Source organism: Hypanus sabinus, chromosome 20 (genome assembly GCF_030144855.1).
Source record: "Hypanus sabinus isolate sHypSab1 chromosome 20, sHypSab1.hap1, whole genome shotgun sequence".
Classification (NCBI taxonomy): Eukaryota; Metazoa; Chordata; class Chondrichthyes; order Myliobatiformes; family Dasyatidae; genus Hypanus; species Hypanus sabinus.
The window spans coordinates 6,820,809-6,839,741 of NC_082725.1; the positions used below are offsets into that span (position 1 = coordinate 6,820,809).

The 18,933-nt window shown below is 41.0% G+C and overlaps 1 protein-coding gene across 1 annotated transcript in view; it reads left to right on the forward strand.

Moving 5' to 3' along the window:
- The first annotated feature begins 1,323 nt into the window (after positions 1-1,323).
- Positions 1,324-18,933, forward strand: part of cmc1 (C-x(9)-C motif containing 1) — a 73,234-nt gene continuing 55,624 nt past the window's right edge. Inside the window, exon 1 of the mRNA XM_059945019.1 lies at positions 1,324-1,480. Within this exon, the coding sequence (XP_059801002.1) occupies positions 1,462-1,480 (19 nt within the window). The 5' untranslated portion in view covers positions 1,324-1,461. The remainder of the gene's footprint in view (positions 1,481-18,933) is intronic.

Sequence of the window (18,933 nt, forward strand, 5' to 3'; positions counted from 1 at the left end):
GGGTGACTGATGAAAGTGGAGTTGTGGATGTTGTCAATTTTAGTAAGGAATTTGGCAAAGTCCCTCATGGGAGGTTCATCCAGAAGATTAGTGAAATGGCCATTTAGATTCAGAACTGGCTTGCCCATAGAAGACAGGGGGCTGTTGTTGAAAGAACCTATTCTAGTTGGAGGTCTGTGACTAGTGATGTTCTGCAGGGATCTGTTACTGGTACCTCTGCTGTTTCTGATGTATATAAATAACCTCATGAAGTGTAGATGGGTGGGTTAGTAAGTTTGCAGATATTGCAGATTGGTGGTGTTGTGGATAGCATAGAAGATTTTCAAAGAATGCAACAGGATATAGATCAGTTGCAGATATGGGCAGAGAAAAGGCAGATGGAGTTTAACCTGGCCAAATATGAAGTGTTATACCTTGGTAAATAAAGTGCAAAGTCACATTGCAGAGGGATCTTGGGGTCCAAGTTCAGAGCTCCTTGAAAGTGACTACATAGGTTGACAGAGTAGTTAGGAAGACAAATGGCATGCCTGCCTGTATTAGTTGAGACATTTAATCAGTTTTATTGTCACTTATTTATATCATGCAAAGTTTGTTGTTTTGCAGCAACAGTAGTGCAGACATAAAATTACATTACAAAAGAAATAAATTGTGCAAAAAATGAGGTAGTGTTCAAGGTATTTCAAAGTAAATTAGTTACTTTGTTAACAAAGTACATACTGTACATGTCAAGGTATACTACCTGGCAATTCATTTTCTTGTGGGCATTCACAGTAAATGCAAAGAAACACAATAGAATCAATGAAAACCAACACACGTGACAGAGAACAAACTGCAAATACAAAAGAAAAAAAACCAAATTAATAATAATTATAGAAATAAATATCGAGAACATTAGATGGGAGTCCTTGAAAGCGATTCCACAGATTGTGGGAACAGATCAGCGATGGGGTGAGTTAAGTTCATGGAACATGAAAAGGCCGGACGGCAGAGGGGCACATGAAGAGAGACATTGCTACAAGCAAATGAATCTCAAGGTAGTATTTGTTACTATATATATGATGAGTACCTCCCTTGGCCACTACCTCACTTTTTTTAATGTATATTTTCTGGGTTTTTTTTTGCAGTATTTTAATCTATTCAATATACGTATATACTTACTGTAATTGGTTTATTTCTTCTTTCTATATTATCACGTATTGCATTGAACTGCTGCTGCTAAGTTAACAAAGTACACTGCCCATGCGGTGATAATAAATCTGGTTATGATTTGACATTAAATTTACTGTGACTTTGACACATAAGAAAGGACGAGTACTGATAAACAGGATTAGTAGAGGAGTTGCTCCGGCCGGAGAGGGGAAGCAGCGTCTGCCTGGGCGGGATCCCCACACCCGCCCCGGAAGTGGCGGCTCGTTACCAGGGTGAAAGGTCGCCGGCAGCCGACGCGTCTGCGGAGCTGCAATGGAGGTCGGCGGAAAAGGTAATTTGAAGGGCCTGGCACTGCAGCCGTGGGTGGATCAGGTCTCCTACTTCCTGTTATCACTGCTTTCACCGGCTTAGGGGAGGCGGTGACGTGGGCTGCCGGTGGTCTCACGTCGCCCATGTGGCCGTTTATCTTGCTGCTCCACTCCACTGCAACTGAAGGTTGGACCTTCAAAGCAGTCTCACAAAGTTTACTGCTGGGGGTCTGCACCCAACTTTGTTGTGAATGGTAGTAGGACACCAACACGGATCAAGAATTTAATTTTGATCAGAGCTGGTGTCACTTCTTTCTTCAGGAAGGGAGAGAGAAAAAAACAATTATAAGCCAGTTAGGCTGACATTAGTGGTCGGGAAGATGTTGAAGTCGATTGTTAAGGATGTGTTATGATGAAGGGTCTCTGCCTGAAACCTGGACAGTTTTCCACAGATTCTACCTGGCCTGCTGAGTTCACCCAGTATATTGTGTGTGTTGCTTGGATTTCCAGTATCTGTAGATTTTCCTCTTTTTTTTTGTTAAGGATGTGGTTTTGGGGTACTTGTGGGGTGGGCACATGAGAAAATAGGCCATAGTCAGCATGGTTTCTTTAAGGGCAAATTTTGCCTGACAAATTTGTTGGAATTGTTTGAGGAAGTTACAAGCAGGATAGACAAAGGAGAATCAGTGGGCCAAATAGCCTAATGATGCTCTTATATCCTATGGTCTTAGTTTACCTGGAGAAATCCTAAGGCCCCTGGTCTTACATAATTTGTAAGTTGTATCTTAAGATATCCAAAACACTTCTTTCACTCTACCACTACTGTGCAGAAGGAAAACCATTCACTGTGCCAAAGAATTCTGAACTTTTTGATCCTTTGCATGATGTTAGATCAGAATTGTACAAGATGTTGGATTTGGAGTATTATATGCAGTTCTTGTCACTTCCCTACAGGAGAAATATAAATAAGATTGAAGGAGTACAGAGAAATTTTACAAAGTTGTTGGCAAAGCTTGAGGACCAGGGATATAGGGAAAGAGTGAATAGGTTGGGACTTTATTTCCTAGAGTGCAGGAGAATGAGGTGAGATTTGATGGAGGGATACAAAATTATGGGGAGTGTAAATCAGGTAAGGTAAATCAAGTAGAGGTCATGGGTTAAAGGTGAAAGGTGAAGTGTTTAAAAGGAACAATGAGGGGTACTTGAAATATGATGTTGGAAAATGCATAGTCATGCACTTTGGTAGAAGAAGTAAATGTATGGACTATTTTCAAAACGGAGAGAAAATCCTGGAGTTTGAGACGTAGAGGGATTTGGGAGTCCTTGTGCAGAACACCCTGATGGTTAACTTGCAGGATGAGTCAGTGGTGAGGAAGGCAAATGTCATGTTAGCATTCATTTCAAGAGGTCTAGAGTACAAGAACAAGAATGCTGAGGCTTTATAAAGCACTGGTGAGGCCCCACCTTGAGTATTGTGAATAGTTTTAGGCCCCTCATAGAAAAGATATGCTGGCATTGGAGAAGGTCCTGAGGAAGTTCACACGAATGATTCCAGGAATGAAAGTTATCATACGTTTGATGTCTCTGGGTCTGTACTCACTGGATTTCAGGGGGGCGGAGGGAGAATCTCATTGAAACCTTTTGATTGTTGAAAAGCCTAGACAGAGTAGATGTGGAAAGGATGTTTCCCATGGTGTGAGCATCTCGGACAAGAGGGCACAGCCTCAGGATAGAGGGGCGTTCTTTCAAAACAGATGCACAGAAATTTCTATAGCCAAAGGGGGGTGAATTTGTGGCCACATGTAGCTGTGGCAGATAGGTTATTGGGTCTATTTAAGGCAAAGATGGATAGATTCTTGATTGGACACGGTATCAAAGGTTACAGGGAGAAGGCTGGTAACTGGGGTTGAGCAGATAACGAAAAAAGGATCAGCCATGATTGAATGGTGGAGCAGACTTGATGGGCCAGGTGGCCTAATTCTGCTTCTTTGTCTTTTGGCCTACTTCTTCACTCAGAGAGTGGTGAGAATATAGAATAAGATGCCAGAGAAATTTGGATAGGTACATGGAAGCAGTATGGAAGGCTATGGTGGGCGCATGTCAATGGGACTAGGCAGATTAATAGTTTGGCACATACTTGATGGGCCAAAGGGCCTATTTCTGTGCGCAGGACTGGTCAGCAACTATCAGCAGGCTGGATGGAGAGCGAGGTACCTCCAAAATGAGGTTGGATGTAGGGGATTCGCAGCCCGTTCCTTAGCCAGAGCTTTCAGCAATTTGGGGAGAGAGGAAGAGGAGAGCCATCCACAGTACCACCAATGTGGCAGAGAGGGCCTCAGGATGGCTGTGACTCATGGAGTCAGAAGTAGCTACAGACAGACATACTTTATTGATCCTGAGGGAAATTGGGTTTCGTTACAGCCACACCAACCAAGAATAGTGAAGAAATATAGCAATATAAAACCATAATTTTCGTGAACAGAAACACTGCGGATTCAGATCTCTGCCGCTGGGTCCTAATGTCTACCGCACTGAGACAGGTTGAATGAGGGACTTGAGCATCCGCGAATTTTGGTATCCGCGAGGGGTCCCACAACCAATCCCTCGTGGATAAGGAGGGCTGACTGTACATATATGTTACCAAGTACAACCCTGAGATTCATTTTCTTGTGGGCATACTCAATAATTCGATAATAGAATAATAACTATAATAGAATCAATGAAATACTGCATCAACTGGATGTTCAACCAGTGTGCAAAAGCATGTTGTATAATTAAATATATTTTTTGTCATTGGTGGTTGTATACTGGACACTGAACTGCAATTTGTTTTACTTGGGGCTGTTTCAAATATCTGTTTTTACACACATGCTTATAACCATTAAGAATGACATTATTGTGTTAGATTCCAGGAATCAAAGTTTTTTAATTATTTCATTTTATATCTCTGTTGTATAGATTAACACAGGTGAAAATTTCATGTGCTTCTGCAAACTACATTTAATGATTGTCACATTGCAGAGGAACAAAGATAAAAGAGATTCAACAGATTGATCAATAACAGGATTGAATAATGACCAAACTACTGTGTCAGATCAATTGTGAGAATGTGGCAAGTGCACATGAGGCCAATCACCATGTATTACAAGAAGATATTTTGAATTAAAAATGGCATACAGGTGATGCAGACACAGTATAGGGGGAAAACTGCAGAGAAATTGAGAATAAAGATGTTGGGAAAAGATACTTGTATGAACTAAGCAGTGAGAAAACTCAGATCAATAAAAAGAAAAATGAACAGCAGTTTTTCCATTCTGTTCTGAAAATGTAAATGATGCTGGGGAGGTTCCTTGGAATTAGTTTTTAATGTGTTAGTGCTTGCAGCTTGACTCAGGATAGGAATTCTAGACTATTGACTTTGTATTGGTGAAAGAATAGTGACAGATGTTCAAGTTGGAATACTCATACTGTCTTGTTCTCTGTATTTCATAAAATATTAAAGGAAGGAGGGTGCCTACTTAAAAACCCCTGTTTGTCAACCCTGTGCCACTCCCAACATTAAGGCAATCTCAAGCAAATGTTCATAACCCTTTGGCACGAGAGTTATAAACATCTTAGCCTGTGTTTTTTGATTTTGATTAACTGGACCTGTCCAGTGACTGCTGTGAAAGGGCAGCTGACGACAAGGGCAAGACCTTGTGACAGCGTGGGAAGACAGCTGACAGGAGGGAATCGACCCCAATGGGGCTGACATGGGCTAGCGACCCATGGTGGCAGTCCTCAACACTGTTTCAGCATGTTGGAGACAGCCATTAACAGCTATGAAAAAGGAAGATGCCCCTAGAGCCTGCAAGATATCTCAATGACTGATAACATGGCTACAGACTTCGGAACGGAATCTACTGTGAATAAAAAGAGTATTGCACAAGGGATCACCAAAACACCAACAGCAGTAGTGGGACACAGCGTCAGGTGTTCATGTGTGGGTGGGAGAAAGTAACATCAGAAAAGGGATTGAAGATCCATCAAGGGAGGAAAGGAAAGGGTGCTTGAGTGAGCAGCCTTGCATTGACCTGTACCTCTTGCAAAGTCAATCAACTAATTCAAGTGAAGCACAGTGGCCGGACACAAACCAAAGTTCACAGAGCATTAGCACTCCTGTCATTGAGGAGGTTAGCATAGAAATCCTAGCTTAGGGTCCCACCCAACCACCAACACCTCTAAGGAGAGAAAGATCAAAGGGCACAGACCACTTGAGAAGTAGCCCAAAGCTGCTGAAAAGAAACTTTGGGAAACCATCAACAAGTTTTGGAGCAATTAAATGGAAAAGAAATTGGATACAATGGGACACATCATCTATTGCCATGGGGAAGAGTATTTTGGAGTTAGCGCAAGGAAGAGTGAAAAGACATCATCACCACCAATAAAGTCCAGGAGGCAGCAGCAGATAGTGCGATTGGTTTGAGAAAGAAGACAGCTGAGGAAACAGTGGAAGAAAGCACCAGATAGTAAGGGGGAACACCTCAACCAAATTCAAGCAGACATTAAGAGCCAGCTGACACAGTTACGAAGAGCTGAGAACCTAAGGAAGCTGTGCAGAAAGAAAGGAAAAAAAAACAGTTCTATAGACTCTTTAAAATTCATTAAAGATCTTTCCACACTGGGGAAAAAAGTGAAACTGAAAATGTCAAAACAGGAACTGGAAGAGCACCTGGAAAAGATTCAAACTGACTTGAAAAGGCAAGAACATATGATAATTCGATCTGACATCCCGCCAATTTAGCCCCCCACCTACCACCTGGATTCTAACCCATCAAAATGAAGAGAAGTGGAGAAGGCAGTCTGACGGGCAAGAATGGCATCTGCTCCAGGCATTATGGAGTACCATCTAGGCTTTATAAGAACTCAAGGGACGTCTTGAGGTTTCTCTGGGGGCTCATGAGGGTGGTGTGGCAGAGGTGAATAATACCCAAAGCGTGGTGAAGGACTGGCGGTGTCCTGATTCCAAAAGATAAGGATGCAGAAAACATCAGTCTGTCTTAATCAATCTGCCTTCTAAACGTCAAAGGGAAAGTCTTCTTCACTGTAATAGCACAGAGGCTGGCCAGCTACCTGGAGAGAAACAAGTACATTGATGCATCTGTACAGAAAGCAGGAATTCCAGGGTTATTCAGGTGTTTGGAACATACAAGTATGAAATGGCACCAGATCCAAGCAGCTAGAAAGGACAAAAGAAATTTCTATGTGATCTTCCTGGATGTCGCCAATGCATTCAGCTCAATTCTCCATGCACTCCTCTGGGAAGCATTTGACTTCATCCAGATAGCAGAGCCCATCACAACACTGGTAAAGTTGTACTTTCATGACCTACAATTTTGCTTCACAACAGCAGATTTTACCTCAACAAGGCAGAGATTGGAAGTTCTTTATTATGTTACAAATGTGCCACAACTCTGAGGGGCCGAAGGGTACAAAGTCGCCCCCTCCTTTTTGAGAATCGCAAGATCGTTATTAATTCAGGTCTGGGAGCCAGGAAATGAGAGATAATCCACAAGGTTTGGAATGTGTCCTGGCCTCAGCGAAACAAAGCCACTGATAACGGCCATTGTCTTTTGGAGTCGGAATTGTGTATTGAGTACTGTACTACTCATTGAAACTCCTCAGGGGACAACCAGAGTGGGCTGGTTGAGGAATTGCATCATCCCAACCTGATTGACATCTGAAACCCCGTGAGTAAGGATAAAAGAGGGTCTGGGGAACAACCCCTTTAGACGCACCAGGAGAAATGCTGGAAATCCAGTGACAGCATTTTATAGCGAACGCCGGTGAGGGCTTGTGTGCGTCCTCCCTTGCCAGGGGGTGGGCTCATCATGGAAGAACGGCTTAGCTAAAGAAGAGGCCACAAGTGAATGGCCACACCAACGAGACTCCGACGGATCGAAATCATAAAAGGAATCGGCAAGTTTTTCTCCCAAAACTCACTCTCTCTCTCCAACCATTGAAAACCCAGCAGTCCCCAAAGGCTGCAGCCTGCATGAACTGAGTGACTTTTATATATTCATTGGACAATACATTATCCCCTAGACAACGATAGAGCTTATTTCTTATTGATTATTATTATACCCGCACTTTTAGATTTAGTATTGACGACATATATTATCTGTATATTTGCATTGACATTATTTTTGTGTATTTTTACTAATAAATACTGTTAAAAATAGTACCATCAGATTTCAACGGACCTCTCTATCTTTGCTGGTAAGTGACCCAGTTACAGGGTTCATAACAATTAGTGATGACTCAATTCCGATAGTGTCTGAAAAGCCTAGGTAGATGGTACAACACCAGCCTCACGGACAAAGAGCAAGTGCAGAAACTAAAGGAGCTCTTCACCAATGGCCTGGATAACATCAACAAGACCATGCTACCTGGAAAACTGAAGCTCTGCTGCTTACAGTTTGGACTCCTACCCCAGGTGATCTGGACACTCACTGTCTAAGAGGTTTCACTAGCAACTGTGAAGAAGTTCGAGCAAACCATCACCTTGTTCGTAAAGAAGTGGCTCAGTGTCCTGAGGTGTATCAGTAACATCAGTCTATGGTAAAGGAATCCTCAAACTACCTTTCACTGGCCTTACAGAGTAATTCAAGTGTTCTAAGGTGCCTCCACAGATGACACTCAAAGACTCTTGTGACAAGGCCGTCCGTAATGCTTTTTTTGAGACTTAGCAATGTTATCGAAGTGAGTATGGTCTTAGTACTTTTTGCGATTGTACCCATCCAGGCAAATGATCAAGATCCTTTCAGATGCTAACATAGGCATTGTAGTTCACAGATGGGTTGATGAATCAGATCTTCACCTTCTTCCTTAATGTTTGATACCAGATACCTTCAGTGCTACCACAATGCTAGATTGTGTTCATTCTCTCACACAGCCATAACCTGTATTCTTCACCTAATATCAAAATCAGAATCAGGTTTATTATCACTGGCATGTGATGTAAAATTTGTTAACGTAGCAGCAGCAGTTCAATGTAATACGTAATCTAGCAGAGAAAAGATAATAATAAATAAAATAAAAATAATAATAATAAATAAACAAGTAAATCGATTACAGTATATGTATATTGAAAAGATTTTTAAAAAACGTGCAAAAACAGAAGTACTGTATATTTTTTTTTAAAAGTGAGGTAGTGTCCAAAGATTCAATGTCCATTTAGGAATCGGATGGCAGAGGGGAAGAAGCTGTTCCTGAATCACTGAGTGTGCGCCTTCAGGCTTCTGTACCTCCTACCTGATGGTAGCAGTGTGAAAAGGGCATGACCTGGGTGTTGGAGATCCTTAATAATGGACACTGCCTTTCTGAGACTCCGTTCCTTGAAGATGTCCTGGATACTTTATAGGCTAGTACCCAAGATGGAGCTGACTAGATTTACAACCTTATGCAGCTTCTTTTGGTCTTGTGCAGTAGCCTCTCCATACCAGACAGTGATGCAGCTTGTCAGAATGCTCTCCGCGGTACAACTATAGAAGTGTTTGAGTGTATTTATTGACATGCCAAATCTCTTCAAACTCCTAATAAAGTATAACCGCTGTCTTGCCTACTTTATAACTGCATCGATATGTTAGGACCAGGTTAGGTCCTCAGAGATCTTGACACCAGGAACTTGAAACTGCTCACTCTCTTCACTTCTGATCCCTCTATGAAAGTTGGTATGTGTTCCTTCGTCTCACCCTCCCTGAAGTCCACAATCGGCTCTTTCGTCTTACTGACATTGAGTACCAGGTTATTGCTGTGGCACCACTCCACTAGTTGGCATATCTTGCTCTTGTATGCCCTCTCGTCACCATCTGAGATTCTACCAACAATGGTTGTATCATCAGCAAATTTATAGACGGTATTTGAGCTATGCCTAGCCACACAGTCTTGTGTATATAGAGAGTAGAGCAGTGGGCTAGGCACAAACCACTGAGGTGCACCAGTGTTGATACGTATATGTCATTATGTATATGTGACAAATAAAGCTAATCTTTAGATCTTGATTTAGTAAACCATGAACTTTGTGCTGGGTTTGAAGTTTTGATTTTGAATCAAGCAAACTCTAAACAGGGGTAGCTCAAGGTATTATAAATGTGACCATTCTTTGTTCATAAAGCATGGAAAAGTTAATTTAGTATGTTGCTTTGAATTGGTGGGCTGGACTGTGTTCAGGGAGTCATCTTTGCATCTGGATGAGTATACCATTGTTGTCACTGACTTCATGAAAATGTGTGGATGAGCGTGTGCCTACAAAAATTTACAGTACATCCCCAAAACAAAAGCCGTGGGCGAACCAGGAGGTTCATGGTCGGCTGAGGGCTGTGGCATTTAAGTCTGGCGATCCAAGCCTGTATAAGAAAACTAGGTCTGACTTGTGGAGGGCTATTTCAAGAACCCAGAAACAATTCCGGGAAAATAGAGGTGCACTGGATGCACGTCAACCCTGACAAGATTTGCAGGCCATTACTTCCTACAAAGTAAAACCCAACATCATGAATGACGGTGATGCTTCACTACCAGACAAGCTCAACACCTTTTACGCTCACTTTGAATGGGAGTGTAAAACCACAGCTATGAGGATCCCTGCAGCATCCAATGACCCTGTGCTCTCTGTCTTGGAAACCGAAGTCAGGCTGTCTTACAAGAGGGTGAAGCCTCTTTGGTAGCAGGGTCTGATGGAGTACCTGGTAAAGCTCTGAAACCCTGTGCCAACCAACTGGAGCGAGTATTCAAAGATATCTTCAGTCTCTGACTACTATAGTCAGAAGTTCCTATCAGCTTCAGAAGGGCAGCAATTATACCTGAGGAGCAGCCTCAATGACTTGTCCGGTAGCACTCTCATCTATGGTGATGAAATGCTTTGGACGTAGTTAGAATCAACACCTGTCTCAGGAAGGACATGGACCCACCTCAATTTGCCTATCGCCACAATAGGTCTACAGCAGACATGATCTGAATGGGTCTCCATGCAGTCTTGGATCACCCGAACAATACAAATACCTATAGCTCAGCAGTTAACACCATCGTTCCTACAGTCCTGATCGAAAAGCTACAGAATCTAGTCCTCTGTACCACCCTCTGCAACTGGATCCACTACTACTTAACTGGAAGACCATAATCTGTGCAGATTGGAAATAACATCTTCACCTCACTGACAATCAACACTGGTGCTCCACGGGGATGTGCGCTTAGCCTACTACTCTGTCTTTACATGTATGACTGCATGGCTATGCATAGCTCAAATACCATCTATAAATTTGCTGATACACCTGTTGTTAGTAGGATTTCAGGTGGTGACAAAAGGGTGTACAGGTGCAAGATATATCAGTTGAATGCTGTTGGAAGAACAACCTTGCACTCAGCATCAGCAAGACCAAAGAACTGATTGTGGACTTCAGAAAGGGTAAGACGAGAGAACACAAACCTAAGGGGATTAGAAGCGGAGAGAGTGAACAATTTCAAGTTCCTGAGTGTCAATATCTCTAAGGATCTAACTTGGATGATGCAACATATTGATGCCACCTAAACAAGGCAATACAGTGGCTATATTTCATTAGGAGTTTGAGAAGATTTGGTTTGTCAACTAAAGCACTTGAAAATGTCTACAAATGTACCATGAAGAGCATTTTGACTGGCTGCATCACTGTCTGATATTGGTGGTGGTGGGGGGGGGGGGGGGTCTGCTACAGCATAAGATCAATATAAGTTGCAGAAATGTGTAAAGTTAGTCAGCTCCATTATGGGTATTAGCCTCTTCAAGCAGTGGTGCTTTAGGAAGGCAGTGTTCATTATTAAGGATTCCCATCACCCAGGACATGCCCTCTTCACACTGTTACCTTCGGGAAAGAGGTATAGAAGCCTGAAGGCACACAGTTAGCAATTCAGGGACAGCTTCTTCCTCTCTGCCATCCAATTTCTAAATGGACATTGAACCATGAACACTAATGTAGCTCAGTTTCTTTCTCTATTTTTATTTATCATGTACTCCTGCCATAAAGTTAATAAATTTCATGACATATTCCTGTGATACTAAATCTGATACTAATTCTGTAAGGGTTTTCAGGTTTTGTAATAGCAAGTAGTAATAATCCATATATAATTACTGAAGTTGTTACAAAGCACCTTTCAACCTAGAGTTCAAATTCAGACCTTTTGATTGTTCAAATTTTGTTCTTGGCTTTAAGCCCTCATTATATTTCATTTTCTATCCTCATTCAATAATAGGCAGATAAAATATATTTTAATGGAGTTTGGAAAAGGCAACATGTCCTGTCATTTCCATTTCTATCCTTAGGCTTACAAATTATCCATATTCTATTGATAGTTTGCACCATTTAGGAACATTTGAAATGTTTAAAAACAAAGTATAAAGAACTTTTTAGTATCAACATGCTTGTCAGGTTTAACCAAGCACTGAATCCAAGTGCTAATGTTGAGAGCTTCAGCAAGGTCCAGTTTGATCTCTGGATTTCATGAGTCCATTGGTGAAGAATGTTGAAAGCTATGACACCAATTGTCAATGGGTAAACAGGGGTCTCCGCCCTCCCCCCCCCCGTCTTTCGAATGTTCGCTTTACGACACCTCGCTGTTACAAAAGACCTACATTGGTTACCTATTTTCACTAACAGATGGTGTTTTCACTGTTACGAAAAAAAGGCAGCGTGCATCCCGAGCAGCCAAGCTCCTCCCCCGAAACTGCATTCTAGCCGGCATTGCTTAAACATGTGCCTGTGAGCATCTGTGCTTAATGTCGATTTATTCTGTGCATCTGTTAACAAGATAAATTCTAAGGTATTGGAAAATTCTAAGGTATTGGTAAGCACGTAAGGGTATTACACATAGCGTAAAACTAGACATAATTAATCGTTTTGATTGTGTTGGAAGAAGTCAGGATATAGTGAATTTGGCTAAGGAGGCTGGGTTTGTGGAAGTTGACGAAGATGATGTTGAAGCGGTTTTGGCATCCCATGACCAAGAACTGACAGATGAAGAGCTGAGGAAGAGGAAAGGATAACAATTGAAACTGAACACAATAGCAAACAGCCTGAAAGTGAAGTAGTCCAGGAACTAAATGTGAAGCAATTGCATGAGATTTTCTCTGCGATTGACAACACTGCAATGATTTCAGAAAAGTATAACTTTAATTTTGAAAGGATACGTCGGTTTAGGGCATATTTGCAGGATGGTTTGAGTGCTTACAAAGAACTGTATGATAGAAAAATGAGTGAGGCCAATTTTCAAGCCTTCCACATCAGCCACAGCAGATGATGAACCTCGACCTTCGACATCGAGGCAGGTAGACTTAGAAGAAGGTGACCTGCCTGCCCTGATGGAAACAGCCGATGAAAGATGACACCCCAGTGTCCCACCACCCCAACCACCGACAACTCTGCCTAACATACCATCATCAGTGTGCTTGTTGTCTTCCGGATTCCAGTAAGCGAAACTACACTGTTTCTCCCGAGAGCGCTTGCGCCGAGTGTTTTTGCCGCGAGTGCTGCCGAGAGCGCTTGCGTGAGATTTTCGCTGCGGTGGACAGTGCTGCGATAATCGCAGAAAAGTATTCCTACTTTATATAGGCTGTGTATTTATCAGATCATTCCTGCTTTTACTATATATTACTATTAGGTTTTGTGTGTTATTTGGCATGACTTGGTAGGTTATTTTTTGGGTCTGCGAACGCTCACAAATTTTTCCCATATAAATAAATGGTAATTGCTTCTTCACTTTACGACATTCTGGCTTACGAACCATTTCATAGGAACGGTCTACCTTTGAATAGCGGAGTAAACCTGTATTTGGTTACTCTGTAGGACCACACGTGTATTGAAGGAGACAAGGAGCTTAATTATTACATTTCAATTAAGAATTGAAACTTCCTAGGTGTTATTGAGATCCATTCAACTTTTTATTATTTGCTGTTAGTAAATAAAATACAGAAATCTTATTGCACTTTAGAACCAGAGTCATGTTTGTTATTACTGACATGTCATGAAATCTGTTGTTTTGTAGCAGCAGTACGGTGCAAGACATAAAAATTACTATAAGTTACAATAAAAATAAATAGTGCAAAAAGAGGAATAGTGAGGTAGTATTCATGGACCATTCAGAAAATCTGATGGCAGCTGTTCCTGAAATATTGAATGTGCAAATTCAAGCTCCTATAACTCCCCCAGTCTTAAATATTTTCTTTTGAGACATTTAAAAAGAAGATAATAAATCTGAGGGATTTAAATGTGTTTTAGTTCATATGAGAAACATTCTTTAACTTCCCTTTGCTTTTAAGAGCAGGTTTACTATTGTTTTTAAAAACAAGTTTCCTCTGTTAGAAATTAGAGTTTCTAGTAAATGCTGAGAAATGGTTGAATAAATTATGAACATTTTGCATTTCTTCCTTTGCACTTTCTTTTCCAAGGAAGAGTGTTGCCGTGAAGATTCATAGAAAGCTAGTGTTTGATTAACTTAATGCAAGAGAAAGAATATTCTTCCTTCTGAAATCTGGTGTGCTGGGAAAGTGACAGTTTGATGCAAAGCCAGATAATTAAATGTCAAGAAAAGCCACAGGAAGCTGTCTATATTTAACAATATATTTTCTTGTGTGCAGGCTTACAAATGTGGTTAAATGACTTATTGTTGTGTTCCAAGTTTTTACTATGTTTGGTAGCATCTAGCACATTTGTGAGACACTCCCTTTATTTGATATGCTGGATGCTCTGACATTGATGGTTGCAATATTCGATTGACCATTGATCACTACTTCAGGATCATTAGATAATGTAGTGAGATTAAGATGTTCTTGTATGATACAGTATTTAACCTTTGTTGATTATTATATTTAAGGATTTAAGTGTTAAGTAGCATTACTGTATTTGAGGACTTAAATTTTGAGTAGCAAGGACTGACTTGTTTAATGTTAGCTGAGTGACTTGATACGAAGAATCAGAATGAAGTTCGTCATCACTGACATATAGAGTCATAGAACAATGCAGCATGTGTTGGGCCCTTCAGCCCACTGAGTCTGTGCTGACCATGATGCCCACATAGTTAGTCCCAATTTCCTGTGTTCAGCCCAAACTCTCCAAGTCCCACCCCTCCATGTACCTATCCAAGTGCATCTTAAATGATACTATTGTACCAGCATCAACTACCTCCTCTTGTAGCTTATTCCATATACTCACCATCCTCTGTGTGGAAAGTTGTCTCTCAGGTTCCTTTTAAATATTTCCCCTCTCATCCAAAATCTGTGGCCCTAGTTTTAGTCTCTCCTACCCCAGGAAAGAGACTGTACTACCCTCCTTATCTCTGCCTCTCATTTTAAACACTTCTATAAGGGTTCCAACACCCTCAACATGCTTTGAGTCAAAGTCAGTTTTAGAATCACATGTACTGTAAGCATAAATGCAATGAAAAACTTGCCTGAAGCAGCTTCTCAGGCACATAGCATCATATAAAGTTCATAGTAGATTTATTATTGATGTAGGTATATGATACCACATGTTTCTTGCAGGCATTCACAGTAGAACAAAGGAATACCATAGAATCAATGAAAAACTTCACAAACGGAAGTAAACAGTGTGCAAAAGATAAACTGTGCAAATAACAAAAATAAACAAACAAAAAAAAATATATATAAATAATATTGTGAGCATGAGTCGTAGAGTCCTTGAAAGAATCCATAGGTTGTGGAGAGTTCATTGTTGAGGCGAGTGAAGTTATCCACGCTGGTTCAGGAGCCTGATGGTTGTAGCCTGATAACTGCTCCGGAACCTGTTCATAGTGGGAAATAAGACTCCTGTACCTCCTTCCTGATTACAGCAGAGAGAAGAGAGTATGGCCTGGATGGAGGGGGCTCTTGATGATGGATGTTGCTTATGTCAGCTGTCCTTGTAGATGTCCTCAATGGCAGGGAGGGCTTTATCTCTAATGGATTGGGCTGGAGACATCACTTTTTGTAGGGTTTGCTGTTCTTGGGCTTTGGTATCTCCATACCAGGCCGTGATGCAACTGGTAACTCTCCACTTTCAAAGATGACATGCCAAATCTATGCAAACCTCTAAGAAAGTAGAGGTGCTGCCACTTGCATGCTGTTCCCAGGACAATGATGTGATAACACCAGGGAATTTAAAGTTACTGACCCTTGAGGGCTGGGCTCTTGGATCGCTGATTTCTTCCTCCTTAGGATACACAAGAAAAAAACCGCAAATTGCATAAAAATTAAAGTATTTACAAGAAAGAACAGAAGTAAGTGGTAGAAGGACCTCTGAAGTGTGTAGTTTATTAGATTTTCTTTGTTGAAGTGCAACTTTGAATGGGATCTTAACCCAACATTTTGACTGTGCTACCCATTATCCAAACCACTGTTAATTCCTTTTGTCTTGCAGAGTTGCTTGAGTTATCTGCTAACTTGCTCCAGGTTTGTGGGGTGGCATGGTAGTATAGTGGTTAGCACAATGCTTTACAATACCAGCAAAAGGGTGAACCCTGCTGCTGCCTGTAAGAGTTTGTACATTCTCCCCATGACTGCATGGGTTTCCTGCGGGTGTTCCAGTTTCCTTCCATAGTCCAAAGTCATACTGTTTGATTGTAAATTGTCCCATGATTAGGCTTAGGTTTAATTAGGGGTTGCTGGGCAGCACAGCTCAAAGGGCCAGAAGGACCTATTCTACGCTGAATCTCAATTAATCAATTAATTAATTAATTAATTCCAGCATCTGTAGTGTCTTGTGTCTCTGGCATTTTTTATCTTCTTTATGTTGCTCAAGAATAAATGTAGTTATTAGATCTTAAGCTTCCATTAAATTGCATTTGCCTTCCTTGGATCCAACAATGTTCTGCAGTCATGTTAAAAAGCAAACACAAGGAAATCTGCAGATGCTGGAAATTCAAGCAACACACACAAAATGCTGGTGGAACATCTTACTATCCTTCCTTTCAGTTAGTCTTGACGAAGGGTCTTGGCCCGAAACGCCGACATTCTCATATAGATGCTTCCTGGCCTGCTGCGTTCCACCAGCATTTTGTGTGTGTTTCTGCAGTCATGTTCTTCAGTTCAGAAACATGGACAAATAAAACAACCTCAGGGGTTGTTTTTTGGATCTTACAATTCAACAAATGGCCACTGCATTTGTCTCTGCAATACCAGTGATTACATTTGAAAAGGTATTTATTTAACTGCCTTCACAAGAATGTGACAAGCTCTATGTAAATATGAGTTTGTTATTTGCATTATCATTCATCAGAAGCTTTGTAATTCAGAATTTTGTGTGAGACGTGGTTTCACAGGAAAGCTCATTTTGTAATTTGCATTTAGTTCTACTCTAATGGGTACAGCTAGAATTTCCTTTGTTAATTGTGTAACACTTACTTTTGTTCCTTGGCCTAGTTGCCTTTTACTAGAAGAAATAGGAGCATGCTCTGGCACTCACTTACATTATGGCTGCAGTTCTTCTTTAGACATTCTTCCTTACATTTCTTCTTTAGACATTCTCAAGGGATTGAGGATGTCTTGCTTCCACTCAGTCCTGTAGGTTTGGAGTTGGCGGAAGTCTGCTATGTGAGAGCAGCAGACTGTGCCACAGTGAGTGATTGATATTGCAGGTGTTTGCAGTTTGGGATGTTCTGCACTCCTTCCACTGCTCTATGTGCGTAGTGACCTCCTGAGTGTTCTTTTTCTATTTTGAAGTTGTCATGGACCATCATTATTTTTTCAAAATAACGAAGAACCTACTTGTACACACAAGAAATTCTGCATATATTGGAAATCCAGAGCAACACACACGAAATGGCGAGGAATCAGAGATGGAAAAGAATAAACAGTTGGTATGTCATGCTGAGACCCTTCATCAGAATGTGTCTGGTGTTTTTATTTCTCTATACACCTGATAATCTCTTTCCTTGACAAATCTCTGAATAGAGCGCTTAAGTCAAGCATGTAGATAATATGATCCACCCATCAGAGTTGACTGAAGCTAACCTGTTGAGTGTTTCCATCATTTTAAGTTATTGCTTGAGTATTGAATGAGAAAAGGATGCTGAAATTATTTCTGTTGTGCATTTAATATTTCAGTAATATCTGAATATTGTAAATATATTGTTTGATTAAGCATTCTTTGTTGTTTATATAAAGCAAATGGAATAGCCAATGAGAAACAAGTACTAGTTTTGCTGAGTAATTTGATTTAAAGTTTGCTTAGAAATGTAACTGCTCCAACCAAACCAACTGAAATGAGCTTTGCTGATATTGTGAAAGTAATGCAAGAACGTTTAGAACTGAAATCATTGTTGATTTCAGATTGTTCTACAGAATCAAAAGGAAGGGGAGTTCATTTCAGCATAAGTGTCTTAAGTTGAAGGGATTGTCTGAGCATTGTCTGTTCAGTAAAGGGCTTAATGAGAGATCATTTAGTTTCTGGAATCTTACAAGAAAGCATTCAAAAATGGCTCCTAACCAAAGCACAAATTATATTTAAACGAGCAGCTAAAATAGCAGTAACAACAGAAACTGCAGATAAAGATGCAATTGAGTTGCAGTCAGGAATAAAAGTGAGTATGAACAAATGCAGTGTCTGAACAGAAACCTTCTTAGCTGAACAAATTATGTTAACATTGTGGCAGGGGCTCACATACACATGACCAATGCTAACTTAAAGGCAAAACTTGCAGAAAATGCAACTAAGTAGGACACATACAGGGAGCATGGTGGGCAGACAAAAATAAATGGACTGCATGGGGAACAGAATAAGATTAAACAGTCAGGTTACCTTTTCAAAAAGACCTCTACTCTGGATGCTGTTGATGAAAAACATGATAAAGATGAGACTCCATTTCCCCTGATCTTGTTGATTAAACAGTTGAGGAAGGTTGAAATCAACAAGGACGTGAGCAGGAGATAACTGGGTGTTTGGCATTGTCTGCTTGCAAGTGACCGGTGGTCTCTCTCTTGCTCTCGCTCACTGCTCCCAGAGGAAGGTGGCTGCATTTGATTGGTCCCTCTCTCCCAGAGGATGGTGCCAGAGTCGTGGGTCTTGAGCGAGGTTTAATCGATGCTGTTTGTGGACTGAACTCTGCAGTGCATGTTATGACGTGTTTCTAGTGTCTGCTTGCTCCTGTTTTATTGCTATTGTGTGCAATTTTGATCAGTCCAGACTGGCTCTGTGCCCTGCAGTCAATGAACAACTCAGAGCTAGATTGAACTGAATTGAGCTGAAAGTGAATATTCCTGGACCATTCTGTTGACTTGGTGGCTTGATGTTCTATATTCTGTGTTTTTCTCCCCCCCCCCTTTTATTTGACTGTTTGGATAATTTGTTCTTTTTTGCGCGTTTTGGGCTTGATATTTTTCTTTGAACACGTTCCATGTTTTTCTTTGTTTCATAGCTGTCTGTGGGAAGATGAATCTCAGGGCCGTATACTGCATACATACTTTGATAATAAATGT